Genomic DNA, 25,880 nt, shown 5'->3' on the forward strand with positions numbered 1-25,880 from the left:
GAATAATTGGCTAGGTGGCAGACGGTCAGTTGTTCTTTGCGGATTATGCAGTTTTACCGTGTGAGACATAATCCGCAGCGATGCTCTCTATAACAGCCAGGTGATGCGATTGATGTTTAAACAAGTGTTGGCATCAGTGGTCAGATATTTTTTGGTTTGCCATCCTAACGAGGACAAATAAGCCCGAATTCAGGATGGCATGCCGTTGAAGTCATGATGACTCACTCCTATGGAGTGGTCAATTGCATGACCATGCATTCTGGCCCTTCGGGGTTAGGATGTGTGTTTATTTGACCATGTGCATGCCAACGGGACAATCCTGTGGACTGTGTACATAGGCCATGGGGGTCAAGGTGCGCGTCTCAAGCTGTTTAAATGTTTTGATTTTTTTAAAACCATGTTTTTTGGATAAAAAGGCGCCTTCAAAAGAGGCAAATAAGCCTGAAATGTGGATAGATGGTTCCGTTTGTCAAACAGACAAAGATTACAAGGTCAACATCAATTAAACATCAGAGTTGCCAGGCTGATGCCTCAGGATTGGAAGTGATGCTTTGGTGGAGAACTTTATGTCCATTGCAGATCGGGGGAGTGCTCGTCACACTCCACATATTTTGATAAACAATACGTGGCCAAAAGTATGCGGACACCCCTTATAATTAGTGGATTCGGCGATTTCAGCCACACCCATTGCTGACAGGTGTATATAATCAAGCACACAGCCATGCAATCTCCAAAGACAAACATGGCAGGAGAATGGGCTGCACTGAAGACCTCAGTGGCTTTCAACGTGGTACCGTTATAGGATACCACCTTTCCAATAGGTAAGTTCGTCAAATTTCTGCCCTGCTAGAGCTACCCCGGTCAACTGTAAGTGCTGTTATTGTGAAGTGAAAACATATAGGAGCAACAACAGCTCAGCCGTGAAGTGGTAGGCCACACAAGCTCACAAAACGGGACCGCCGAGTGCTAAAGCGAGTAGCATGGAAAAGAAATCATCTGTCGTTGGTTGCAACACTCACAACCAAGTTCCAAACTGACTCTGGAAGCAAAGTCAGCACAAGTACTGTTCGTCGAGAGCTTCATGAAGTGGGCTTCCATGGCCGAGCAGCCGCACACAAATCTACGATCACCATGCACAATGCCAAGCGTCGGCTGGAGTGGTATAAAAATCACCGCTATTGGACTCTGGAGCAGTGGAAACGCGTTATCTGGAGTGATGAATCACGCTTCACCATCTGGCAATTCGACGGACGAATCTGGATTTGGTGGATGCCAGGAGAACGCTACCTGCCCAATTGCATATTGCCAACTGTGAAGTTTGGTGGAGGAGGAATAATGGTCTGGAGCTGTTTTTCATGGTTTGAGCTAGGCCCGTTAGTTCCAGTGAAGGGAAATCTTAACGCTACAGCATGCAATGACATTCCAGATCATTCCGTGCTTCCAACTTTGTGGTAACAGCTTGGGGAAGGCCCTTTCCTGTTTCAGCATGACAATGCCCCTATGCACAAAGTGAGGTCCATACAGAAATGGTTTGTCAAGATCAGTGTGGAACAACTTGACTGGCCTGCAGAGGGCCCCGACCTCAACCCCATTGAATGTGAGCCAGACCTAATCACCCAACATCAGTGCCCGATCTCACAAATTATCTTGTGACTGATTGGAAGCAAATCCCCACAGCAATGTTCCAACATCAAGTGGAAACCCTTCCCAGATGAGTGGATGCAGTTATGGCAACAACAGGGTTACCAAGTCATGTGTGTGTGCGCAATATATATATATATATATATATATATATATATATATATATATATATATATATATATATATATATATATATATATATATAATGTACTGTATATGTATATGTGTCTGTGCATATGTACAAGTATATATAAAAAAAAGGCAAAAAATGAGAAAAACCATGAAAACGCGAAAAATAAATGTGAATATGTGAAGCACGTCATATTTTATGGATCGCAAATATTCGATTCTGTGAATGGCAGAATCATGAATGTTGAGGTCCAACTATATATATATATATATATATATATATATATATATATATATATATATATATATATATATATATATATATATATATATATATATATATATATATATATATATATATATATATATATATATATCCATCCATCCATCCATTAGGACCATACTCTGTGCAGAGCGTTGGTGCCGCCGAAGCAGTCTCCTTGGCTATTGGGAACAATCCTGGACGGGTCGCCACTCCGACACAGTATACCAGCATGCTGGCACTCATTTTGCCGACCTCGGAAGGATGACAGGCAGAGTCAACCCCACCTGGTGTTAATTCAACAGCTGAGCGGGATTTGAACTCAGGACCCTAGGATCCCAAGCCCACTACCTTAACCATTAAGCCAACACCAGGCATATATATATATATATATATATATATATATATATATATATATATATATATATATATATATATATATATGTCTATATGTATATATATGTATATATATGTATATGTATATATATATATATATATATATATATACATACATATACATATATATATATATATATATATACATATATATACATATATATATATATATATATATACATATATATATATATATATATATATATATATATATATATATACATATACATATATATATATATATATATATATATATATATATATATATATATATATATATATATATATATCCATCGGGACCATACTCTGTACAGAGCGTTGGTGCTACCGAAGCAGTTTCCTTGGCTATTGGGCACAATCCTGGACGGGTCGCCACTCCGACACAGGATACTCAGTGCCGGCTATAGGCTATAATCAGCAGGGGGGCATTCATTTTTCCAACGGGGGCACTTTATTTTTCAACACTATATATATATATATATATATATATATATATATATATATATATATATATATATATATATATATATATATATATATATATATATACATACACATATATAGCAAGCAAATGCTCACTTATACAATAAACAACACAGTGAAAGTATTTTGAAAAAGGCTACAAGTATAGGCTACTACAATTATGCACCAACAACAAATAAAATTATAGCATTATAATGTCTTTACTGCTGGCCAATCTGGACTGGGGGAGCACAAAGTCTAATCTGGGTGGGCATTGCCCCCCAATGCCCCCCGTGGGGCCGACACTGAGGATACTCGAATGACTCGGTCATCACAGCAAGCTGGTACTCATTTTGCCAACCTCAGAAGGGTGGCAGGGTGAACCAACCTCCTGGTGAAGTAATTCAGTGGGCAACGGGGCTTGAACTCAGGATCCTTGGATCCCAAGCCGCCACCCTAACCACTAAACCAACACCAGGATGGATATGGATATGGATATGTATGGATATGTATATATATATATATATATATATATATATATATATATATATATATATATATATATATATATATATATATATATATATATATATATATATATATATATATATATATATATATATATATATATATATATATATATATATATATATATATATATATATATATATATATATATATATATATATATATATATATATATATATATATATATATATATATATTTATATATATTTATATATATATATATATATAGATATATATATATATATATATATATATATATATATATATATATATATATATATATATATATATATATATATATATATATATTTATATATATATATATATATATATATATATATATATATATATTTATTTATTTATATATATATTATTGTCGTGGGTGTGGCTGGCCAAAGTTAACCCCCCGACCCTAATTTGTGGTAGCTCGGCGGTTAACACTGACCAACCTCCCGGGACAGCTGAGCGTGTCCTTATTACTAGGACGTGGACACGTTGATCGACACAGGTTTCAACACGTGCTCGAAGGGTATGGCGGAGGACCATGGCGAACGGTGAAGGAGTTCTCGGAATAAAGGACGGAAGGAAGATTACGGCAGGGGGTTTAATCCAAGAACCCTCGACAATCACACAAATACAATTTCTTCAAAACAAATACATTGAATAAAGACACCAATTGTTTTGATAATGAAGTGCCGTACTGTGATTGGCGGCAACGGAGATTGGGCGGATGTGGCAGCACTGTGTATGGGGGTCGGTGGCTGGTGATGACTCGGTGGCTGGTGATGACTCGGTGGCTGGTGATGACTCGGTGGCTGGTGATGACTTGGTGGCTGGTGATGACTTGGTGGCTGGTGATGACTCGGTGGCTGGTGATGACTCGGTGGCTGGTGATGACTCGGTGGCTGGTGATGACTTGGTGGCTGGTGATGACTCGGTGGCTGGTGATGACTCGGTGGCTGGTGATGACTCGGTGGCTGGTGATGACTCGGTGGCTGGTGATGACTTGGTGGCTGGTGATGACTTGGTGGCTGGTGATGACTTGGTGGCTGGTGATGACTCGGTGGCTGGTGATGACTCGGTGGCTGGTGATGACTCGGTGGCTGGTGATGACTCGGTGGCTGGTGATGACTCGGTGGCTGGTGATGACTCGGTGGCTGGTGATGACTCGGTGGCTGGTGATGACTTGGTGGCTGGTGATGACTCGGTGGCTGGTGATGACTCAGTGGCTGGTGATGACTTGGTGGCTGGTGATGACTTGGTGGCTGGTGATGACTCGTATGCCGCGTGCTCCGTGGAGGGTCGTACTGGAACAGTAATGGTATGTAGTATACTGTATTAGGAATGTAATTGGGATTAGAGTATGGAGTTTGCCTTCAGTATTATGTGTACAAGTTATTGTATTTTGTTATTCTTACCCTATGTATATTTATGTTGTTGTAGATATGCGTATGGGTTTTGTGAGAATAAAGCCGATCGAAAAGGTTTATTGTTGATGACTACAACACCAATATCTACAAAAACAATAACGTGAAAGGAAATAATACCAATAATATATTAATAACTCCTGTGGTCGAGGCCTCACACAGGAACACAAATACAGACAAAGGATGATAAAATGAAAGGAAACAACCCCCTTTTGTAAGTTCACTGGTACTCAGCTTGGGTCAGAGGTGATCCCTGTCGAACCCGGAATGGAGGGCGTCCACCACGCGCACAAAATGGCGCCGTCACTCGCAGCTTTCCACACGAAGGCTCCAAATGTCTCAGCGAACTCTCTTCAAAGGCGACACCCGCCTCGTGCGGTCCTCACTCCGACCTCGTGCGGTCCTCACTCCGACCTCGTGCGGTCCTCACACCGACCTCGTGCGGTCCTCACACCGACCTCGTGCGGTCCTCACACCGACCTCGTGCGGTCCTCACACCGACCTCGTGCGGTCCTCACACCGACCTCGTGCGGTCCTCACACCGACCTCGTGCGGTCCTCACACCGACCTCGTGCGGTCCTCACACCGACCTCGTGCGGTCCTCACTCCGACCTCGTGCGGTCCTCACACCGACCTCGTGCGGTCCTCACACCGACCTCGTGCGGTCCTCACACCGACCTCGTGCGGTCCTCACACCGACCTCGTGCGGTCCTCACACCGACCTCGTGCGGTCCTCACACCGACCTCGTGCGGTCCTCACACCGACCTCGTGCGGTCCTCACACCGACCTCGTGCGGTCCTCACACGGACCTCGTGCGGTCCTCACACCGACCTCGTGTGTGTGTTCTGCCGAACCAGACAGGAGCCTTCCACATTCCCCCTGTGGCATGCGCCAACCTCTCCTGCGGCCTTCGCCTGTCCACTGCGCCTTCATCACTCCCCTCTCCACCTGGTGCTCTGTCTCCTCGACCTCCGGGCGTGGCCTCCTCACCCCAAACCCGGGAAGACGGGGCTTCCTGTTTATTGTGGTTTCAGGTACGCGTTTCCCAGCTTTCCGGCCTGGCTTGAAATATAAACAAGGACAAATGTGTCCAAGAGCCGCGTCCTCAAGGTTTTGCATTCACCAGAAGAACAAGAACAAGAACAAGAAGAAGAAGAAGAAGAAGAAGAAAGAAAAAAAAACAACTTCCGATATTTCGTCACGTGCCTTGACGGAGCCAATAGCGAGACCCGTCATGGGCGATCGTCGTTCATGACGAGAAAATAGTGTATTAACGAAATTACAACACATGAAATGGAATAATCTTAAAATAGTAACGTGAACTTTTTAAAACTTTAAAGCAAATGCCCGAATATATTTAAAAGTTCATGATGGACGCTCTCAAAAGGCACCGTCTATGTGAGGATGTGTACAAGTGTTTAGTATTTAAGGAGATCCGGATCCTGTATATAAAAGAGCCGAGTTCTAAAGGTTTTGTCAAGAGAAGAAGAAAAGAAGGACAACTTAGAGCCACCAGAAATCGGGAAAAATCACAGAGGGCAATCATGGACTGAGGGACTACTCCCCTGGCTAATCAACACCGCACCACCGCTTGTGTGGGTGGACACGCATCATCTAAACTCACAGATTCCCTAACCTCGTTACATCGAGATGCCTCGACTTGTCTAAGGACCAAGCAACCCGACACAATGATGAACTTCCTTCTTTAGATTTCGTAAGTATATTGATGACTTCCATCGTGTGTGTGTGTGTGTGTGTGTGTTTGTTTGTAGGCACGATAACTCGAGAACGGAAGAAGCTGCCAATGTCAAATTACACCACGTGATTCAGGAGGGTGATGGCGAGTGCTGATTAGATTTTGGTCAAAATCTGTCAAAGGTCAAGGTCACAGTGAGGTCAAACATTCGATTTTTGATGGTTTGGTACAGAATCATCGTAGAAACTTCTGGTTTGCGTCGCTACCTTCTCTCGAGACAGCTTTTATTAGACAAGATCAGAGGTCAAGTTGACGATTTCGTAAGTACCAGTCTATGAATGCTTGTTAAATCATTCATCTACCCCCAAAACTGTAACAATATATATATATATATATATATATATATATATATATATATATTTTATATATATATATATATTTTATATATATATATATATATATATATATATATATGTTTTTTTTCACTAACTCTGTGACATGATTACCATCACGACCGAAGGTGGATGGAGGTGTATGTTTCACCCCTGTTTGTCTGTCTGCTCTCTCGGACAGTTTGGCTGTGTGACAAGGACGAATTGATTAGATTTAGGTGAAGATCCAGACACTAATTTTATAGATGATCCATCACCATTGAGAGATATGGCTAAAAACGATATATAGCATCATGTTTCAAAACGTTACGGATGGATTATATCAAAACTTGGTGGATGAGTTGGCTCGGTGAAGAGAATAAGCCAGTTCGATTTTGGTCAAGATCCGGATGCAGGTCTGGTCTTTCAGTGGGATACAAACATGAACTGTTCAGATTGGTGGAGGTTTGTGCTCTACCGAGTGCCATTGTAGTTGTGAGAGCGTCCGCTCTGAGTCTTGGAGACTGGTGGTTCAAACCCCATCCAAGTCATACCAATATATCTGCTACTTTACTCAGCACTCATCATTTAAAAGGATGGAGCAGAGACAAATAACGCTGGGAAGGCAATGGCAAACTATCCAAAATAACCCTTGGCAAGAAACTGCTTTGGTAGCACCACCACTGTAGAGTATGGTAAATCAAACCAAATGAATGTGCCTCTCAAGAGGAGTTTTTTCAGTTGCAATCAATTTCATACTCATGCTGTCATGAACTTCCATTTGATACACATGGAATCATCATGGAAGACGTGCTCACACATTCAATTTATTGTTCACTTCACTCACTTAACTGATGTTTCTGGGAAATGAACTTTGTTGAAATATGTTAACGTACTCGTATGGCTCTTTTAGTAATGTGCATCTAGATATGCACAGTGAAAATTACATGGGCACGTCTCCAATATGGCCGTAGATACTACAACAAGATAAAATATCAAATGAAATGATGTATCTTGAATTCCATGAAGTTATTTTTGGTACATGTAATTCAAAATCTCTGCAAGAATAACAGCCGACATACAGTACCTGTAAATTGTGGGGAGTCATTATTACCTTTATCAGGAAAGAATATTGTACTTCATATGCCGTTTTTGAAGTGTGTATCCATGGAATAATAATGTACTGAATTTAATTTACTATCAAAGAAGCCGATGTGAGATAATTAATCAGTGTCATGAATGTACAGAATGTGAGATGATAACAGTCCTCACCACAACTTTAACATTTCTCTTCCATGCTGGATTGGAAAAACTCCCCTCGATTCTCCTGGAAAATATGAAAGGTTTTCCCCATGATCAGATTATAAACTAGAAGGGCACTCGGAAGAGCGCATACCTCTGCCACGTAATGCCTGTTCCATGAGAACATATCGGGCCCAATACATTTTTGAAATATCATGCTATATATCATTTTTGGCCCTTTCTCTCAATAGTGAAGAATCACTTTAAAAATTAAATAATTCTCGGATCCGGATCTGGATTCCTGCCACAAAAATAACCCCCAACCTGAACACAAAATTTTATCTGGATCCGTCCACAACTTTTTGAGATATCCTGCATACAAACAAATAGACAGACAAGCCGGTAGGCGCGATGGGTCGCCGACCATGGAAACTATAAGATATAGAGCAAAATGGATGTCATATATCGGATAGGGAATCACCTTAAGATTATGCATATCAAATCTCATCCGGTTCCATCTACTGATAACTACTTGGTATCCATTTGAATGAAAAGTACCGAAAATGCGGTTTGCAATCGGAAATCCCCAAAGTTCGAGGGGGTGCTGTGGGTGAACAAAGATCTAAATCGAAAATCCGGCTGGATCGTTTATGCACAATGTATTCCAGACGATTAGTGTGAATTTTCATGACCATCCGACCATAACCCTAGGAGGAGTAGCATTGGGCGCGAAGGCACCTCCAGCTCTCGCAAAGTATCGATTTTTGCACTAATTGACCTTTGACCCCTGAACTCAGCGAAATCGGTCAATATGTCCTGAGGCAAAGTTGTAGTACTCATTGAGTACCATGAACCTGCAAAGTTTCATTAGTATCGATGCACTTACCTGGTCGCTAGGGGGCCTTCAATTTTCGCCAATTTTCGCGCATACCCTAATTGTAGGAGGTGCTGTGGGTAAAGTATTCCATACATCACAAAAACCGGAATATATTTGATAGAGCATCACCTGTAGATCATTCGTGCCAAATTTCATAACCTTACGTGGGATAATGGCTTTCGGAATTGATATCGCGTGAACCGTACCGATTTTGAAGGTTTTTCGGTTGTTGCTAGGGAACCAAAGCGTCCCGAGCAACCATCACAATTTCCAAAGCACCAGGTCATAAGATGTACCTACCACCCGAGTTTGGTCAAAATCCGCCCACGTTTACTACCAATTATGCTGATGACAAACGAACAAACAAACAGACAGAATTACTGACAATAAGGGTCACCTATTTCGGCGACTCAACAGACAGACAGACAGAGGGGGGTGAAAACATAACCTCCTTCACTCTCGGTGGTGAAGGTAATTATTCTCTTCGCTTTGCAACGACTTTGGTTGGTCACAAAAGTAAGTCATGAGTTAAGTAATTGTATTGACATGGCAGCCATATCTTGTGATGCTTCAACACGCAAAGCATGTTCGATGGAAGCGAGCGTGCTTCTGGGTTCTTTTGTTTTTAACCAATTGAGCGTTGTCATGCCAACGTGACGTCATACGCCAATGCTCTCTCCCGCACAACCTGTTGAGCAGAGTAAGAAACTCTACCGTAAAACTCACTGTCCATTGCAAAGTCTCCGTCATGGATTGTAAAGTACGACAAAATGAGTAATTTGCTCAGGAAAAGGGCCCACAATGGTCTGCTGATGCTTTCATTGAGGTTCGCAGTGGGTCATTATAAATTCTCCTTTCCATATACCGTATGTGTATTATTGTTCAACCAAGTCATGCAGTACCTCCTCCTTATGTAAATAGATGTGATAAGGTATATATTTATTTCACTTACACAAGGTAGAGAGGGGTGGGCAGGGAAGAAATTGGAAATGCCAAGAATGAGTAAAGGAACAGAAGGGAATATAATAGGAATGGAGGTCTCTCTTTATTGTATACATCTCGGTCGGGGGTAAATTCAGGAGAATGTGAGAGTGTATGGTGATAGGAGAAAGGAAGGAGCTGAGTGGAGTTTTGGAGAGAAGAGGAGGAAGATAAGGAGGATATAGGAGTAAGGAGATGGAATATAAGGGAAGGAGCAGATTAAGGAGAGAAGGTAAAGAAAAATTCTGCCATGTTGGCGTACAAAATAAATAGATGACTTCAAGAGTGAAGGACAACATGGCAGCAGAGTGTCTGAGTGGAGACACACACACACACACACACACACACACACACACACACACACACACATACACACCTGTAAGGCTGGTGGGATACAATTTTCATCTTTTAAACATCTGGTGCAGAAGATGACCTGTATTTGTGTAACTCATTAAACAGGGTAGATACATGAATGTGACCTGTTCTCAATGCGCTCCACAGTGGTTTTCATGCAGGAAAGTCCAAAAAGTCCAGAAAGTATGCAGAATGTTCTTTCATCCAGCCTCAACTATATTGTTCTTATGTCTGTTTGTTTTCTGCTTTTTCCTTCCATCTCAGGAACAGGTGGTGTCAACATCAAAATACTGAAACCTTGGCGAGAAGTGGAAGTTGTAAGAACAATGAACACTCTTTCTTCAACTTGTGCTACATATAATTATACAATGATGTGGACATAAACATGTTTTCATTCGAAACGAGATGAATCTCCATGCCTTTAGTACTCACCATTATTTCACTATTTGGACGTATTATTGCACTGCTCATGGTATGTTCACCGAGGTCATGTTTCCATCACCAAGTTCTCACCAACTCTGCTAGGTGCCTTCAGCTGCTCTACTCATGGCATCATACTGGAACAAGGCTGGACCTTGTATCATATTGGACGAAAAAATTATTTTGGTGACACGTGGAAAGATTCATGATTGATTACAAGGGCCGTGCCAGCGTTTCACATCAATGAGTGCACCATCCGTCAGTTGAACGTTAACCTGGGGACCCATATTCTAGCATTCGCTGGTGGACAACAAATATCTCACTGTGTGTCTGCTTGTGTGCGAGCAGGATATCTCAAAAGGTTGCAGACGGATTCGGGCAAAACTTGGTGGACAGGTCAGGTGTGTGACAAGGACAGATTTATTCGATTTTGGTGAAGATCCGGATTCGAGAATATTTTTTATTTTTAAAGTGATTCTTCACCATTGAGAGATGGAGCGAAAACCATAAATAGCACGACATCTCAAAAAGTTGTGGACGAGTTATGACAGATCTATGTGGTTGAGTTGGTTAGGTGACGTGAACAAGCCAATTCGATTTTGGTTCAGGTTTGGATTCACATCCGATGTATCAGTGGAACACAAACGTAAACGGTTGAGCCTGGCGGAGGTATGGGCTCGACCAAGTGCCATTGCAGTTGTTTCTTTGTTTTGTGATGGTGACCACATTGGTCGTTCGTTTCACGTCTTATGATACATATTGTTGTTGCGACTGAAACATACTAACGAGTTCTCGAGTTTTAATTGTGTAACTACAGAAAGCACAATTCCTGAAATGAGTTTTTCCCACTCTGAACACACTGTCTTCCTTACCTGCAAACATACTTTAAATGTGATCGATTTCCACTGGATATAGCAGTTGCTGCTTCTTCTTGGTTTAAACAAACAGTACATGACTCTTTAATCAACGCTATAACTGGGGCATATTTAATTTCACTATGTGCCAGGATGAATAGCAATGCCAGCAATACAGGGCTTTCCTTTTAGTAATGTCTGATCCAGCACATTATATAATCCAGCACATCCTACTGGATGATCTTGTTGACAGAATCACTCAAGTTGTTGCTGAAACAACTTGCCTTTGCTTTTTGGAAAGCAAACCCAACTGAGGGTAATCTCAGTTCCTTTCATAAAGCTCAGAACAAGTGTGTATCTACCCTCAGGAGAACTAAAAAACAACATCTTTCTCAGCTCAAGTTTGAACTCTCAAACCTCTCTCCCTCCTATAAATCCTGGTGGCAACTTATCAAATCTGTTTCTGGTGTATGTTCCTCCTCCATCCCCTCCCTCACCTCAAATGGCCGCACTGCTGACACCGCACATGAAAAGGCTGAATGCCTAAACTTGGTGTTTGCATCTAAATCTTGTGTCCGAAACCCTTCGCTTTCTGTACCCATTTTACCCAGTCGCACCCAGCTGTCCCTGGACTCTGTATCCTTTTCTCCTGACAACGTGGAGAGCTTGCTGTCAAACCTCGACTCAGATTCTGCAACCGGTCCATACGGCATCAGCCCAAGTGTCCTCAAAACCTGCCATGCTGCTCTTGCTCACCCTCTCTCTATTCTATGCACCCTCTTATTTGCTCATGGTCATCTGCCATCTCCTTGGAAATCAGCAAACATTACTGCCTTGCACAAAAAGGTGCTAAAACAGATCCCTGCAACTACAGACCAATCAGCCTTCTGCCAACCATCAGCAAGGTTATGGAATCCATCATCGCTTCAGACATTAAATCCTTCCTCTTCTCCAATGGCTTGATTTCTGATCATCAATTTGGTTTCAGACAACATCACTCTACCCTGGATATTCTGCTTCTGCTCTCCCAACAATGGATGGAGATCCTCAATGTCGGACATAAAATCGGAGCCATATCGCGTGCTTTTGACACGGTCTGACATCCTGCCCTGCTCACCAAACTCTCTTCCTCTGGTATTCAAGACCATCTCCACTTATGGCTCGCAGACTTCCTCTCCTGTCGCAGCCAACGTGTGGCCCTAAATGGAGTTCTTTCATCCCCTCTTCCTGTCCAGGCTGGAGTTCCTCAAGGCAGAGTTCTGGGCCCTGTTCTTTTTCTAGTTTTCATCAATGATCTCTCGGACTCTCTGGAAAAATCCTCTTTATCTCTTTGCTGATGACTCCACCCTCTGCCGTACCATCTGTCCTCTCTCAGACCGGCAAGCAGCAGCTTCTTCGCTCACTGCTGATCTGGAGAAAATCCCAAACTGATCCAACACGTGGAACATGTCTTTCAATCCGGACAAATCTCACACTCTCTCCATGTCTCTCCGAAAGGACCGTTTGGAAACCTCCCCATCCCCATCGACTTTCTCAACAATACTCTGGAAGAAATCCTTTCATTCAAGCTTCTGGGTCTCACTATCTGCCATGATCGTTCCTGGGAAAGCTACATTTCCAAGCTGGTCTCCAAAGCCAGTCGCCGACTGGGCATCCTCCATCGTGTAAAGTCCTTCCTTCGCACACCTGAGCTCCTGACCACATACAAAGCTTTCGTCCGCAGCCTGATGGAGTACTGCTCTCACCTCTGGGCTGGTGCTTCCACCTCTCACCTTTCTCGGCTTCATGCTGTTGGAAGGCATTTCGGAAACCTCATGCTGTTGGAAACCAAGGCATTTCGGATCATCGGTATCTCCCACGATGAGGCTGTCTTTGAGTCTTTCGCTCTCTCACTACAAACAGGTCGGTGGTCTTTCTGTCTTCTACCATCTCCTCTCTGGCCTCACCCCCCCCCTGCTCTGTCTGATATGTCACTCCCCCCCACCTATTTCCACAGGGTGCTCAAAGTCCGCCAGCAAGCCCCTTCTGGTAAAACTACCAAAATCAAGAATCACTGCTCACCTTCACTCTTTCATTCTTTTTTTCCCCACCGTTGGAACAAACTCCCACACTCTCTTCACTCCCACTCTTTCCTCAAGGTCTTCAAAATAGCTGTTTACCACCATCTCTTACCTTCCCCCATCCAAAACCTCAACCTTTTCTACTCCCGTGAATCCACTCCAAACCCACCTCCTTCAAATTCCCTGCTTTCCTTCCTGAAAGTACCTGTCGTGTCCATCTTGTTTACCCAGTGTACCCCACCCCATCCCTCTCCCTTCCACAGATCTCCTCATGTCTCTGCTCCCCACTGTTTTGTCTTTCCCTCTCCTGTCCCTCTGGTCTCCTGCTCCCCTTGTTGTACGTTATGTGTGTTAGCTCTCTTACGAGCCTCGACATTGTTATTCAAAAAAAAAAAAGATGGCCAACTGGTGGCCATTTTAGTTGTAAAGAACCCAGTGTCTAACACGTCCTCAACCATTTCTCAGACATGCATTTACCGATGTTGTTCAAACTTAGCAACCATCTAATGAATGATGGCTTAAATATACGCGTCGTACTTTTTTTCGAGGTCAGATCCAAGATGGCCGACTTGTGGCGATTTTGTTACTTAAATGTGTCCCCAACCATTTATCAGACAAGCATGATCCAAATTTTGTTTCAAAATTGGCACAAGCACAACAGATGATGGTACGCACCTGCCCTCACTTCATTTTGTGATCTGATCAAAGATGGCCGACTGGTAGACTGGCGGCCATTTTAGTTGGACATAAATATAGGCTCGCCCTTTAACTCCGTACAACAAAATTACTAAAACAACGGAGGCTATGACATTTTATGTCCTTTTTTGACTTGTTCATTCTCATTCTTGCTTTTTCTTCTCTTTTCCTCTCTATTCATCTCTTTTATTATCTATCTCTCGAAGCAGAAGTGAATTCTTGCAGAATTTTTTTTTCTGTAAGGCTCACTTGGCTGCACCTGGATGACTTTGAGGGTTGTGGAGTCACGGCTGAAACTCGAATCCTATCCAGATTCCTCCTGATGACTCAATCTTTGCTCTTTACTTCTTCGGGTTCCCTATTGGTCCCCCGTTTCATTTCATCATACATAATTACTGTCTTCTCCAAGTTTTGCATGGGGCTCTACATTCTGAGGCTGCCCCCCTACTACGTCATGTTACCAGGCCTCTACAAAACTACCTCATGGACTTCAACTCCCATGCATATCCTATAACATCTACAAACCTGAGATTTATATTTTAACATCAATTCTCTTCTGGCCAAGGAAGACTGTGAATGACCTATCAAGAGAGTTCATTTCCAGTGCGGTATCTGCACTAAGTGCTCTTTTACAGAACTTTAAAGTGAGGGCAAGACCATAGAGCATTTGCTTGAGTTGATCATGCAGCATGCTTTTAAGGTTATTGATTTAAACTCTCATTTATTAGAAAGCAGCTGACATACCTTTGTTCACTTACTGCTCTGTGGAATCTATTAGATGGCTTTCTGGCAAATGTCTTGTCCATGTTTCTTCATAGTCCTGATGGTGTAATGCATGCATTTCTTCAGCATGAATACACGTTATCCTGTGTTTGTATGCTGTATTCAAGTTGTACTGAACTCAGGAGTCGATTCGCACAGAAGTCGAGGCTCCAGAAGAGCTAAATGACAGTGGATGGCAGGTTAACGGACGGACAGGGTGGTGGAGGGGAATGGATGGAACAAAAGCTCACAGGCACACGACAATAAGAGGAGCAGCAGGGAAGAAAAGTGGTAGCAATCAGTCAGCAAGCGTTGAGTAGCTTGAGAGTGTGCATGGGATAGAGCATGAGGATGTAATGGGCAGCAATTATGAAGGAATAGGGAAGAGCATGAGACAACAGACATTGAGAATTGGTTCTACAGATGAAAAGGTGGACAAATAACAAGGAAATTAGATGCAGGAGGAGGTCTTTGAGCGGTACCACACCAACAGCAGATTAAATGAATCTGTCAAAACGAGTTCATTCCATTGGGGGATTGGGGAGGAGTGGTGATGAGAAAACTGTGGCAGGTTCAGGAATATCACAAGGGTGTTAAAAATTTAAAAAATGGTTGAAAAACATGTTTTTTTTTTCTTTGACACTTTACAATCAGTTTAAAATAAAATATCAATTGGTAGATGAAGTTTAACACAGGGAAATGTCAGGTGCTGGGGAGGGGTAAGAATAATGAAAACAGAGATTACATGATACAAGGGGTAACCATGGAGCATGTCACACAGGAGAAGTATCTGGGGGTGGTAATGCATTCAGGTAGGTAAGCAGATTCAGGGAGGTAAGCAGTTGGGCACCCGTGTTATCGTGTAGTGCATCGGGCGGTGGCTCACCCGCTGAAAAAATGCAATTTTATTTTACATCAAGTTTCCCCTTTTTCTACGATCTTCTTTCATTATGTGACGCGTCACTTCGGCATAGATAGATACATATAAAAAAAAATTAATTAAATTCCTCATTTTGAAAAGTTTCTCCAACAGTTTCGTTCGAGTGCTCGCTTGAGTGCTTTCGTCACTTAGCGAGAGCTCTTCAAGCTTCGATGGCAATGCTGCGGCATGGCTCTCCGTGGGGACATCTCCGGAGTTAGGAAGGCAAAATAAATTGTATGAGTACAATGAGTAAAAAATGTTTTCAGTTGTTATAAAGCAATGAATCACCACATCATGGCAGGATAGCCGAGAGGTATGCACACTCGCTCAAAGATATCTAGCCTGGGTTTGAATCCGAACCCAGCTATAAACTGTCATCCCAGTGTTTCACAGGCAGGGTGATTCATCAATGTGTATGCTGTCTCTCGGATGGATGTTAAACTGGACATCACATCTGCCAGAATCTGCCCCTCTCCTCCCTCTCCCACCCTTCTGACCCTTCCCCTCCTTTCCTCTCTCTCTCCCCTCCTACCCCCATCTCCCCTCCTACCTCCCTCTCCCCTCCTTCCTCCCTCTCCTTCCTCCCCTCTCCCCTCCTTCCTCCCCTCTCCCTCTGTTAAAGGGACTGTTCAGGAGTGACGGTTTAGTTTTGAATTTAAAACTACTTCCCCATAGTGTGGCATGTACAAATCAGATTCGGAGTGAGCTGACCAGAGGGGTGCAAAGGTTGCTGCATGTGCGAGTATGCATGCATGTGGGCAGGCCTTTGGCAGGTAGATAGCATGGGTTTTAAATGTTTCCACCCAGTTTTTGTATGGAACACATTGGTTAAAAAGAAAATGTTGTTGTTTGGGACGTTTTATTGCCCTTCCATTCCCCACCCTACCTTCTCTCCCGCTCACACTTACCTCCTCCCAAACCCTCTCCCCACTTTCTCCCTCCTCCTCCTGGCTCCCACCCCACATCCCAGAGTTTATAGTGATGTTTGGTAAGGTGCTGCTCTCTCCACCCCTCTCCCCCTTATTCACTCTTCACCCTTTCTTAGCCCCCCTTCCTCACCTCTCATTGCCCCCTCCTCACTCCCCCACCCCTCCTTCACCCTCCCTCCCACCTCGCTCCACCCTCCCTTCCCTTCTCTCTCTCCCCCTCCCCTCTCCCACCTCTCCTCCCCCTTAATATTCCCGTTAGCGAAGCGACAGGTTGTATTTGCTAGTAATACACGAATGGCTCCAGAGTTTAATGTCAATGCTGAAGACCTTTTACAATGGAAGAAATTCCATTGGAAACTTCATTTATCATCTACAAAAGATGCACAAACATTGAGATTTTTAATGATAGACTTGAAATAAATGACATGGAAAATTCACAGGGATTACAAAGTGTATTAGTCCAGTCAAATTAGTATCTTCACCCACCACTAATTGCAAAAGAATCATTTCCACTGCAGTGCATTTCAGGAAGACCCCCTTTTCACCATACTAAAAGTCCTAAAAAAATCCTAGCATGGGAAAGTAGTGTAATTTGCATAATATTAAAATTAGCTTCCGCCATAAGATAAAATTCATATTTTCACTATAACTTTGCATCTAAGTTCCCAATTGAAGCAAATCAAGTGTCCAAACCCATGTTTTCAAGGTCAATGAACATGATAGGCACATTTGCAAATTGATATTTTGAATATAATTTGCATATTATGCAAATTAGTTTCAGGAATTCGAGAAATTTCTCATTTTCACTATTATTTTCCATATTAGGAACAAAACAAGTATCCAAACCCATATTATGAATATAACTTGCATAAAATATGCATATTAGCTTTCAGCAATTAGAGAAAATCAAAAATGTCAGATAACTTTGCATCCATGTGCCTGATACAAACAATAAAGTAATATAAAAGCAAGTATGAAAAATTAACTAAAGCAGCAACAAGCAATAACTGAAATACTTAAAGTGGTGACACCCAATCAAGATGATAGGATACATTTAACACAGGTTATCACTGCTAATCGGTAATGTGGTTAGTGTTCTTAATGAATTTTCAGGTAACATGTCCAGGCCCCCCTAACAAACGGACGCCAACGTTGTCAGACGGAATGAAAACCTGTCATTCTTGTTACAAAAACAGCTAAAATTGATGAAAAAGCGGCCGAAATTGAAACCAACACAGTAATTATGGTCGCAATAGCAGATATAATGGAAACCAACACGTTTATTCTACACGCAAGAACGGTCGTGACGGAAACAAGAACGGACAATCCTGAAATAGATTGGTGGGGAACGGAAGCAAGATTGGTTATTTCCGTCGTGAAACGTCCGAGAGCGAAACAAAAGCGGTTCATTCCGGTTACTGTAGTGCGAACAAGATGGCGGATGCAGTAGAACGACCTGTTACGGTATGTAAATTTTTCGTGTTTGTGCCTCGAACATAAATGTAATATAGATAATATATAGTGTGTAGTACCTGATGTAGTTTTAACAATTTATTAAACCGAATTTTGTTGTGATGATGATGTTTGGTTTGCCTGTATTTCGATCCCCCGAGTGAAGGATCGCTAGTTGTGTATGCCCAGTTCAACATAGGGGATCATGTATGGGATCTTTTTACAGTTTTTACTTCATATTAACTTTGTTATTTTTTTGGAATTTGCAATTTATTATTACTATCAAATTTTACCTCTTGCTAATATAAACGATCAATCGTCACTGATCGCTGCAGCACGGGGGCACAAATTTCACGAAATGTCAGCCACACATTAAGTCAAGAGGGCGCATTTATCGCTGTTTGCATAATATCCCGTACCACAAACGGGTTTTCATTAACAGACATGATATATTCAAGGCAGACTACGTTAAAGTTAACTTACCATAACTTCAAGAACTTTTCAAGCCGCCATGTTTTCCACATTATGGTAACCGGAATTAATCGCTTTCGCTTCGGTCTCCGCCGTTTTGCGACGGAAATAACCGATGTTGCTTCTATTCCCCACCGTTCTATTTCGGGATTGACTGTTCTTGTGTCCGTCACGCCCGTTCTTGTGTGTAGAATAAACGTGTTGGTTTCGGTTATATCTGCTATTGCGACCGTAATTACTGTGTTGGTTTCAATTTCGGCTGCTTTTTCATCAATTTTAGCTGTTTTTGTAACAAGAATGACGTGTTTTCATTCCGTCTGACAACGTTGGCGTCCGTTTGTTAGGGGGGCCTGATGTCAATCAGTATCACTGCTGTCATCTATCTCCACCTGAGATGAATGAGCGCAACTTACACCTTTACACACCCCAAACATCCATGTACAGTCAATGGGAATACGCTTACAGGTGCATCTGCTGGTGCTACACCCAGTCGTGCAGTTACACCTGAATATCTTGGTCAACTTCTCTGGTGCAGCGGGGAGATGTGTCTGCATCATACCTGATCATGCTGGCCTCTTAGGACGAAGGACAAATGCCACTTCCCACAGAAGATCGATGTGATACGTTGGATCGTGCACTTCCATTGCCTGCAGTTCTTTGTATGTCAATGGATTATGTCCTGTGTGCTGAGATTTGAAAGTTTTGACATTGATCCTTCCCACTTTTATGATGTCATCTGTTGTCACTGATACTCTCAGTACAGGTTTACTAAGCAGCTTTCCTGGTGTGAAAGTGGAAATAATCCCCATTCCATGGAATGTTCCAAAGCCATCAAGAGTTCTTATATTGTGATCAACATTGTCACCAACATGCTGAATGAACTCTCCAGATTCAGGCTCAGGCAACTCTGCCCCTTGTGTAACAGCAGCACTTTTCTCGAACTTCCGCACTTCAGAATGGGAACAACTGAAGCCGTGTTTATGAAGAGTATCTACGATGAACCGTGATGAAAACTGATGATGCATTTCAGTTTCTTGTCCAAATTGCAATGGGGCTGGAATGACTTGGCCTTGTTGCTTGCATTATAGATTGTCCAATTGATGCTACCTTCAGATCAATGTTTTTGCCAATGAACAAACCTTGCAACAACATCAGTAGTGATTGTGGAATGAACTGCACAGCTGCTTCTGTTGATGACATCTGTTCTCTGGTTGGATATAAATCATTAGAAGAGTCAACTTCCTTTATGTCACTCTTGATAAGCTTGGCAACTGTGTTTATCATTTGTATTTTCTCAATATTGGGGTCCTCTTTCTTCTGTGCCTTGTAAAAGTCATGGAGAATATTTGCTGCCGTTTGTCTAAAAGTTACAACATTTGGCTTCCCATTCAGCTCGGTTATTATGATATTGTCACCAAAATGTTCCATGAGTTTACTCTTCATATGTGTAAAGCCATAAGCTGCAACCTCTGAACCCAAAAGACCTGTCTCCATTTTCTCAATCAAGTCTGTTATTGTAATCTGTTCATCATCATTTTCCTCCAAGTACTTTGCAACCAACAGGAATGCTTCATATCTTTCTGCTTCTTTGGGTCTGCCAAGCCTTTGTTTCTTTGTGACACTACCTAGTCCAGAGGAATGTTTCTGTGGAACCGGCTTCCCAGTCCTGAAGTTGACATTACAGCTTTGAAGGTAAACTGCATCGGCTGCGATTAGGTCATGAACATACGCAATTCTGCCTGAAACTAACATAAACCATTCATCTTTCCTTTGTGCACATGAATGTAAGACAATATTTTGGAATGATGTGATTCTTACAGGATAGACATCCATGCCATCACACTTTTTCTCATTGTAAGTAGCTGGTTCACCGCAAAACAAGCAGTGCTTGTCCAAACTGAACGTTGGCGTTTCTGAACGAAGGATACACGGTGAGGGCTGATCTTGTTCAGTTACTTTTTCCTGTGCCTTTGCAATCGTCTGTGGATGAGTGAAAACCCGTCGGCATTCTGTGTGTACTCGCTGACCTTTATGGGTTCTTATACTACTTCCTTGCTGCTCACTGGCCCTGTTGATACTCTCGCTCCCTTTTTCTCGTAGGATCGCAGTATCCTGATCATCTTCTAAACTCTTCTTGCAGAAAACACACTCAGCCATAGCTATCTGTAATTCATGAAATAACAGAGCAGAAACAATACAAGTTAGGGTTAGGGTTACGGTTCAATCGGATACGGTACTTAGATGCAAAGTTATAGTGAAAATGTGAATTTTCTCTTATGACAGAAGCTAATTTGCATAATATGCAAATTATATTCAAAAATATTAATTTGCAAATGTGCCTATCATGTTCACTGACCTTCAGAACATGGGTTTGGACACTTGATTTGCTTCAATTTGGTACTTAGATGCAAAGTTATAGTGAAAATATGAATTTTCTCTTATGGTAGAAGCTAATTTTCATATTATGCAAATTACACTACTTTCCCAGAATAGGATTTTTTTAGGACTTTTAGTATGGTGATTAGGGGGTCTTACTTAAATGTACTGCAGTGGAAACAATTCTTTTGCAATTAGTAGTGGGTTACCCCCTCAAATTTGCTGCATTGACTGGACTATATTTGCAGAATTAAATGCCAGCCAAGAGAAAAGGAATTTGATAAATGTTGAAAACACACCTACATATTACACAGAATAATGGGTCTCAGTGGACGATGAAACACTATTCAGTCCAATAATAACACTTTGCATTGTTGTTAAAAACAAAAAGCTGACATATCTACAGATTGTTGTTTTTATTTCAATGGCACAATTACATTCATTGTTGGTCAAGAGGTTGTAAAACAACAAAAACCGCAGCATTTCAAGTAGCTATCTCAAAGAAACCTGAATTACATTTTTTTTACTGGATAGCAACAGTCACTGGTTTGGTCCAGATGTCTGGTCAAAGTAGAAATGTTGGAAGAATTGGAAGGACATGTTTCAGTATTTTTCACCTTTCTATTCATGCTTATCATAATGTCTTGTCTTTCAGGTCTCCATTGCTCTGAGTCTTCGTTTGACTACAAAAAGGAGAAAGATCAATTACATTCACAAAACCAAAGCAAATTTACACTGTTTACCACACTGTGATGATATCTTATAATTATTTTCAAATGTTTGTTTGTGCATTATACGTTATTCTTTCATGGCCGAACTGTAGCACCAAGAGGTACCGACTTTTGGTGTCGGTACTTCAGAATCTGGGCAAAGTTTTAAGTTCCCGCATGTTGGCCGAGACGTACATTTTGAGGCCACCTAAGGTTGCAATAAAGTGTATTTTGGGATGTGGGGTCAGGCAGTGCTGCCACCGACCCACAGGCAAAAGGTAACCACCATGAGGCAAATAACTCCATACCTTTTCACAGTCGGCAGAGACATGAATATCATTGCTAAGGAAAGTGAATCTCTCCACGACCTCAACATCCTCACCACAAACAGGTACAGACAGCACAGCAGCATCCAAGATGTCATTGAAAGCCTGGTTCTTAGTTTTGACCCAGGAAACCCGTAATCCCAGCAGCTCCGACTCCTCATTCAGCATCTCGAGGGCCCCCAAAAGGATATCTAGAGTCTTCGCAAAGAAGACTGCATCATCTGCGAAATCAAGGTCAGAGATCTTGACATTCCCAAATGATGCACCACAGCTTGATCTCTCCGACATCCTCCCCAGAATCCAGTCCATACAAGTGCTGAAAAGTGTGGGGGCCAGTACACACCCCTGGCGAACTCCAGTAACAACTGGAGATAAGTCAGAGATGGTACCACGACATCTCACAGCACTCTCAGTACCGGAGTATAGTTCAGACATCAGATCGATCAGTTTTGGTGGCACCCCACGAAGACCTAGAATTCTCCAGAGGGCATCCCGATTCCCTGAATCAAACGCTTTACAGAGCTCAACATAGGCTGCAAGCAGCCCCTGCCGAAACGCTCGTCTGCGTTCGGTGAGGACTCAAAGAGCAAGGATACAGTCAATCGTTGACCTCTTTGGTGAAAAGTCCGACTGCTCTGGACGCTGGTGCTCAAGTAGATGGTGGTGAACCCTATCGAGAATTTTCTGAGCAAAGACCTTGCCCGGCACTGAGAGCAGCGTCACCCCTCGGTAGTTGTTGCAGTCTTGGCGATCACCCTTCCCTTTCCAGAGAGGGACAACAAGGCCCCTCTTCCAGTCGGTTGGGATGATGCCTGTGTTCCAGGCAGAGCACAGAACTGCATGCAATGACATGAGTGCAGCATTTCCACCAGCCTTGAAAAGTTCAGCATGGATGCCACAGATCCCTGGAGCTTTACCCCCATTTCAACCAGTTCACCACAGCCTGTGTTTCAACAAATGAAGGTGGACCACAGTTGATTGGAGTGTCAGCAACAGGGATTGTAACACCCCCGACGTCCAACTTGACAGCTGGTGGATCAGCCTGGTACAGCCACTCAAAGTAACCGGCCCAATGGGCCTTCACTTCGCACTCCTCTGTCAAGACACCACCACCCTCTGCTCTAACTGCAGTACACCGAGAAATGGGCTTGAACAAAGACAATGTGTGAATTCCACTGTAAGCAGGACGAAAATCATTTGACCACAGGTGTTGCTCTACCCCCTCACAGATTCCTCGCACATAGGCCTCCTTGTCCACCCTTCGCACACGTACAGTTTTACGCCTCAGCTCCCTGAACAGTTCAGCTCTGCCATTCAGCCTGGCCCTGCGACTCTGGGCAATGGTATCAAGTGTCCCTTGAGAGACAAAATTCTTCTTCGCCCTCCAGTGAGTTCCAATACATCCTCCGGCAACATCAAGGACGGTGGTCTTGAAGGCATTCCACAACTCTTCGGGATCACCCAAAGCACCCAGACACCTCAAATCTCCACTCAGCCTGTTCGCAATCTCCACAGCTACCCTCTCATCCTTGAGCTTGCCAACATCCAGCCTAGGCTGGGATGGTACAATTCTCCTGGATTGAAGGTGCAACTTAAGAGTTGCTACAACAAGCCGGTGGTTCGTATTGAGGAACTGAGCACTCCGGTAGACCCTGCAGTGCTGGATCATCCTCCAGTGACCATCAACAAGCACATGGTCAATCTCCTTTGCCACACCACCAGCGTTGGAATACCAAGTCCAGCGATGAGCCTGTGGGCACTGAAACCATGAACCAGCCACCGTTAGTCCATGACTTTTTGCAAAGTCAAGGAACTTAGTGCTATTCTGGTTCAAAGTTCCAGACGCATGGGGACCAACACACATCTCATAACCATCCCTATCAGTTCCAGTCGATGCATTGAAATCCCCCAATACTAGAAGAGTATCTCGCCTGGGGCACGATCAACCACAGACTCGAGCATGGCATAGAATGCATCCTTCACGGTGAGGTCACTCACCTCAGTCGGAGCATATACAAAGACCAGCGAAATGAAACTCAAGGAGTGATGAATCCTTAGTTTCATAATATGCTCGTTGACTGGTGTTCCCTCAATTATCATTGGAGTCAGCTTATTGGACACAGCTACAGCAACTCCTTGAGTATGGTAACCATCAGAGCGACCAGACTAATACTCGGTGTAACCACCTGCCATGATCTCGCCGCAATCCGGTCTCCGAACCTCAGAGAGTGCTGCAATACCGATGTCCAAACGCTTGTGCTCAGATGATAACAGAGACAGGCGATCATCCTCTCTTAGGGATAGGACATTCCAGGCACCCACCCGAAGGGACCGCCTCAGGTTAACCCAAGGAGACAGCCGTCTGGTGGACGACACCTCATCACCACCCTGACACACTCTCTCGCAATCTGACCTGGGAATGTTACTCCATGGTTTCCCTCCTATCATCAAAGATTGGGGGTCCCGAAGGCTTTGCCCCAATCCCGTCATCCGGTGAGCTGCCCTGCGAAGGGAAGCTGCACAGGAGGTACTCCCACGGAGTGGGTTTTCAGATTTTTTTATGCTTCTGGAATGTTTTTTTCGGAATGAAGGGTTTTACGGTGGCCGGAGTGCAAATCCTGCCACCAACCTACTAATAAGAAGTAACCCAACTGCAGGAGGATGTCTGCCGACACAGTCGGGCACTAGATATGGATGGCCGTTTGCTCACAAGGCGCTCCTCCACCCTTTTAAGATTTGAATATCTGTGAATAAAAAGTAAAATTTCATGCAGGGAATACTTGTGGCTGACCTGATCAAACTTTCTTGCTGTGTTTGTGTGGAGATGTCATACTCCCGTGTGTCAGCCACTTCTGCAAGCTGTCCTGTCATGATCTTGAACGCAAACATTATGATCAACTGCAAAAAGGAAAGAAAAAAAACCACAGAGCTTTTAACAATGAAGAACTTCACCAGAGTATATAGATTATCATAGACCTGAGAATGAATGATCGATATTAAAGTATATCTGCATCCTTAGGAAGGGTAGGTAGCAACCTCTTCTCTTTCTGGATACCTGGATGGAACCACGAACTGGTTCAACACTTGGAATGTGTTTTCAACCCTGATAAATCTCATACTGTCAATCTGTCTCTCCGAAAGGACTTTCTGGCGAACCCTCCCATTTACTTCCTTAATCTTCTTCGATAAGTTTAGCCACTCTACTCATTTGTTCCTCTTTTTGTCTCACCTGTGGCACCAAATTCTTTAGTGTGTACAATCTTATCCTTCCGTTCATGGCTTTTCGCCACCATGTCAGGTCACACCCCATCCATACTCATGATCTTTTCTACCCTCATTAATCCTCCCCAAAGCCACCCCTTCCTTTCCAGGTTATTTTTTTGTCTTATTACTGTGTTTGAGCTTATATCCAGCTTGTAAAATCCTTGTGCCATCCTCCCTCTCTCCCCTTGCTCTCATTCTTCCCCACACCAATTCTTCCTCCAAGTGTCCCTCTACCCTGCTGTTGGTGCGTTTTCCCACAATGTTCATTTTG

The 25,880-nt window shown here is 43.0% G+C and overlaps 1 protein-coding gene and 1 pseudogene across 3 annotated transcripts in view; both read right to left on the reverse strand.

The window, feature by feature from the left end:
- Positions 1-17,392: 17,392 nt before the first annotated feature.
- On the reverse strand, positions 17,393-21,152 carry LOC147030655 (uncharacterized; annotated as a pseudogene).
- Positions 21,153-21,710: 558 nt separating this feature from the next.
- Positions 21,711-25,880, reverse strand: part of CERS1 (ceramide synthase 1) — a 104,170-nt gene continuing 100,000 nt past the window's right edge. For all 3 annotated transcript variants that reach the window (XM_085874902.1, XM_085874903.1, XM_085874904.1), the window contains exons 6-7: positions 25,137-25,243; positions 21,711-21,992 (exon numbers count right to left, since the gene is read on the reverse strand). In XM_085874902.1, coding sequence (XP_085731028.1) covers positions 21,944-21,992; positions 25,137-25,243 — 156 coding nt within the window. In that variant the 3' untranslated portion in view covers positions 21,711-21,943. The remainder of the gene's footprint in view (positions 21,993-25,136; positions 25,244-25,880) is intronic.

Source organism: Eptatretus burgeri, chromosome 3 (genome assembly GCF_056783735.1).
Source record: "Eptatretus burgeri isolate ZD-2024b chromosome 3, Ebu_testis_v1, whole genome shotgun sequence".
Classification (NCBI taxonomy): domain Eukaryota; kingdom Metazoa; phylum Chordata; class Myxini; order Myxiniformes; family Myxinidae; genus Eptatretus; species Eptatretus burgeri.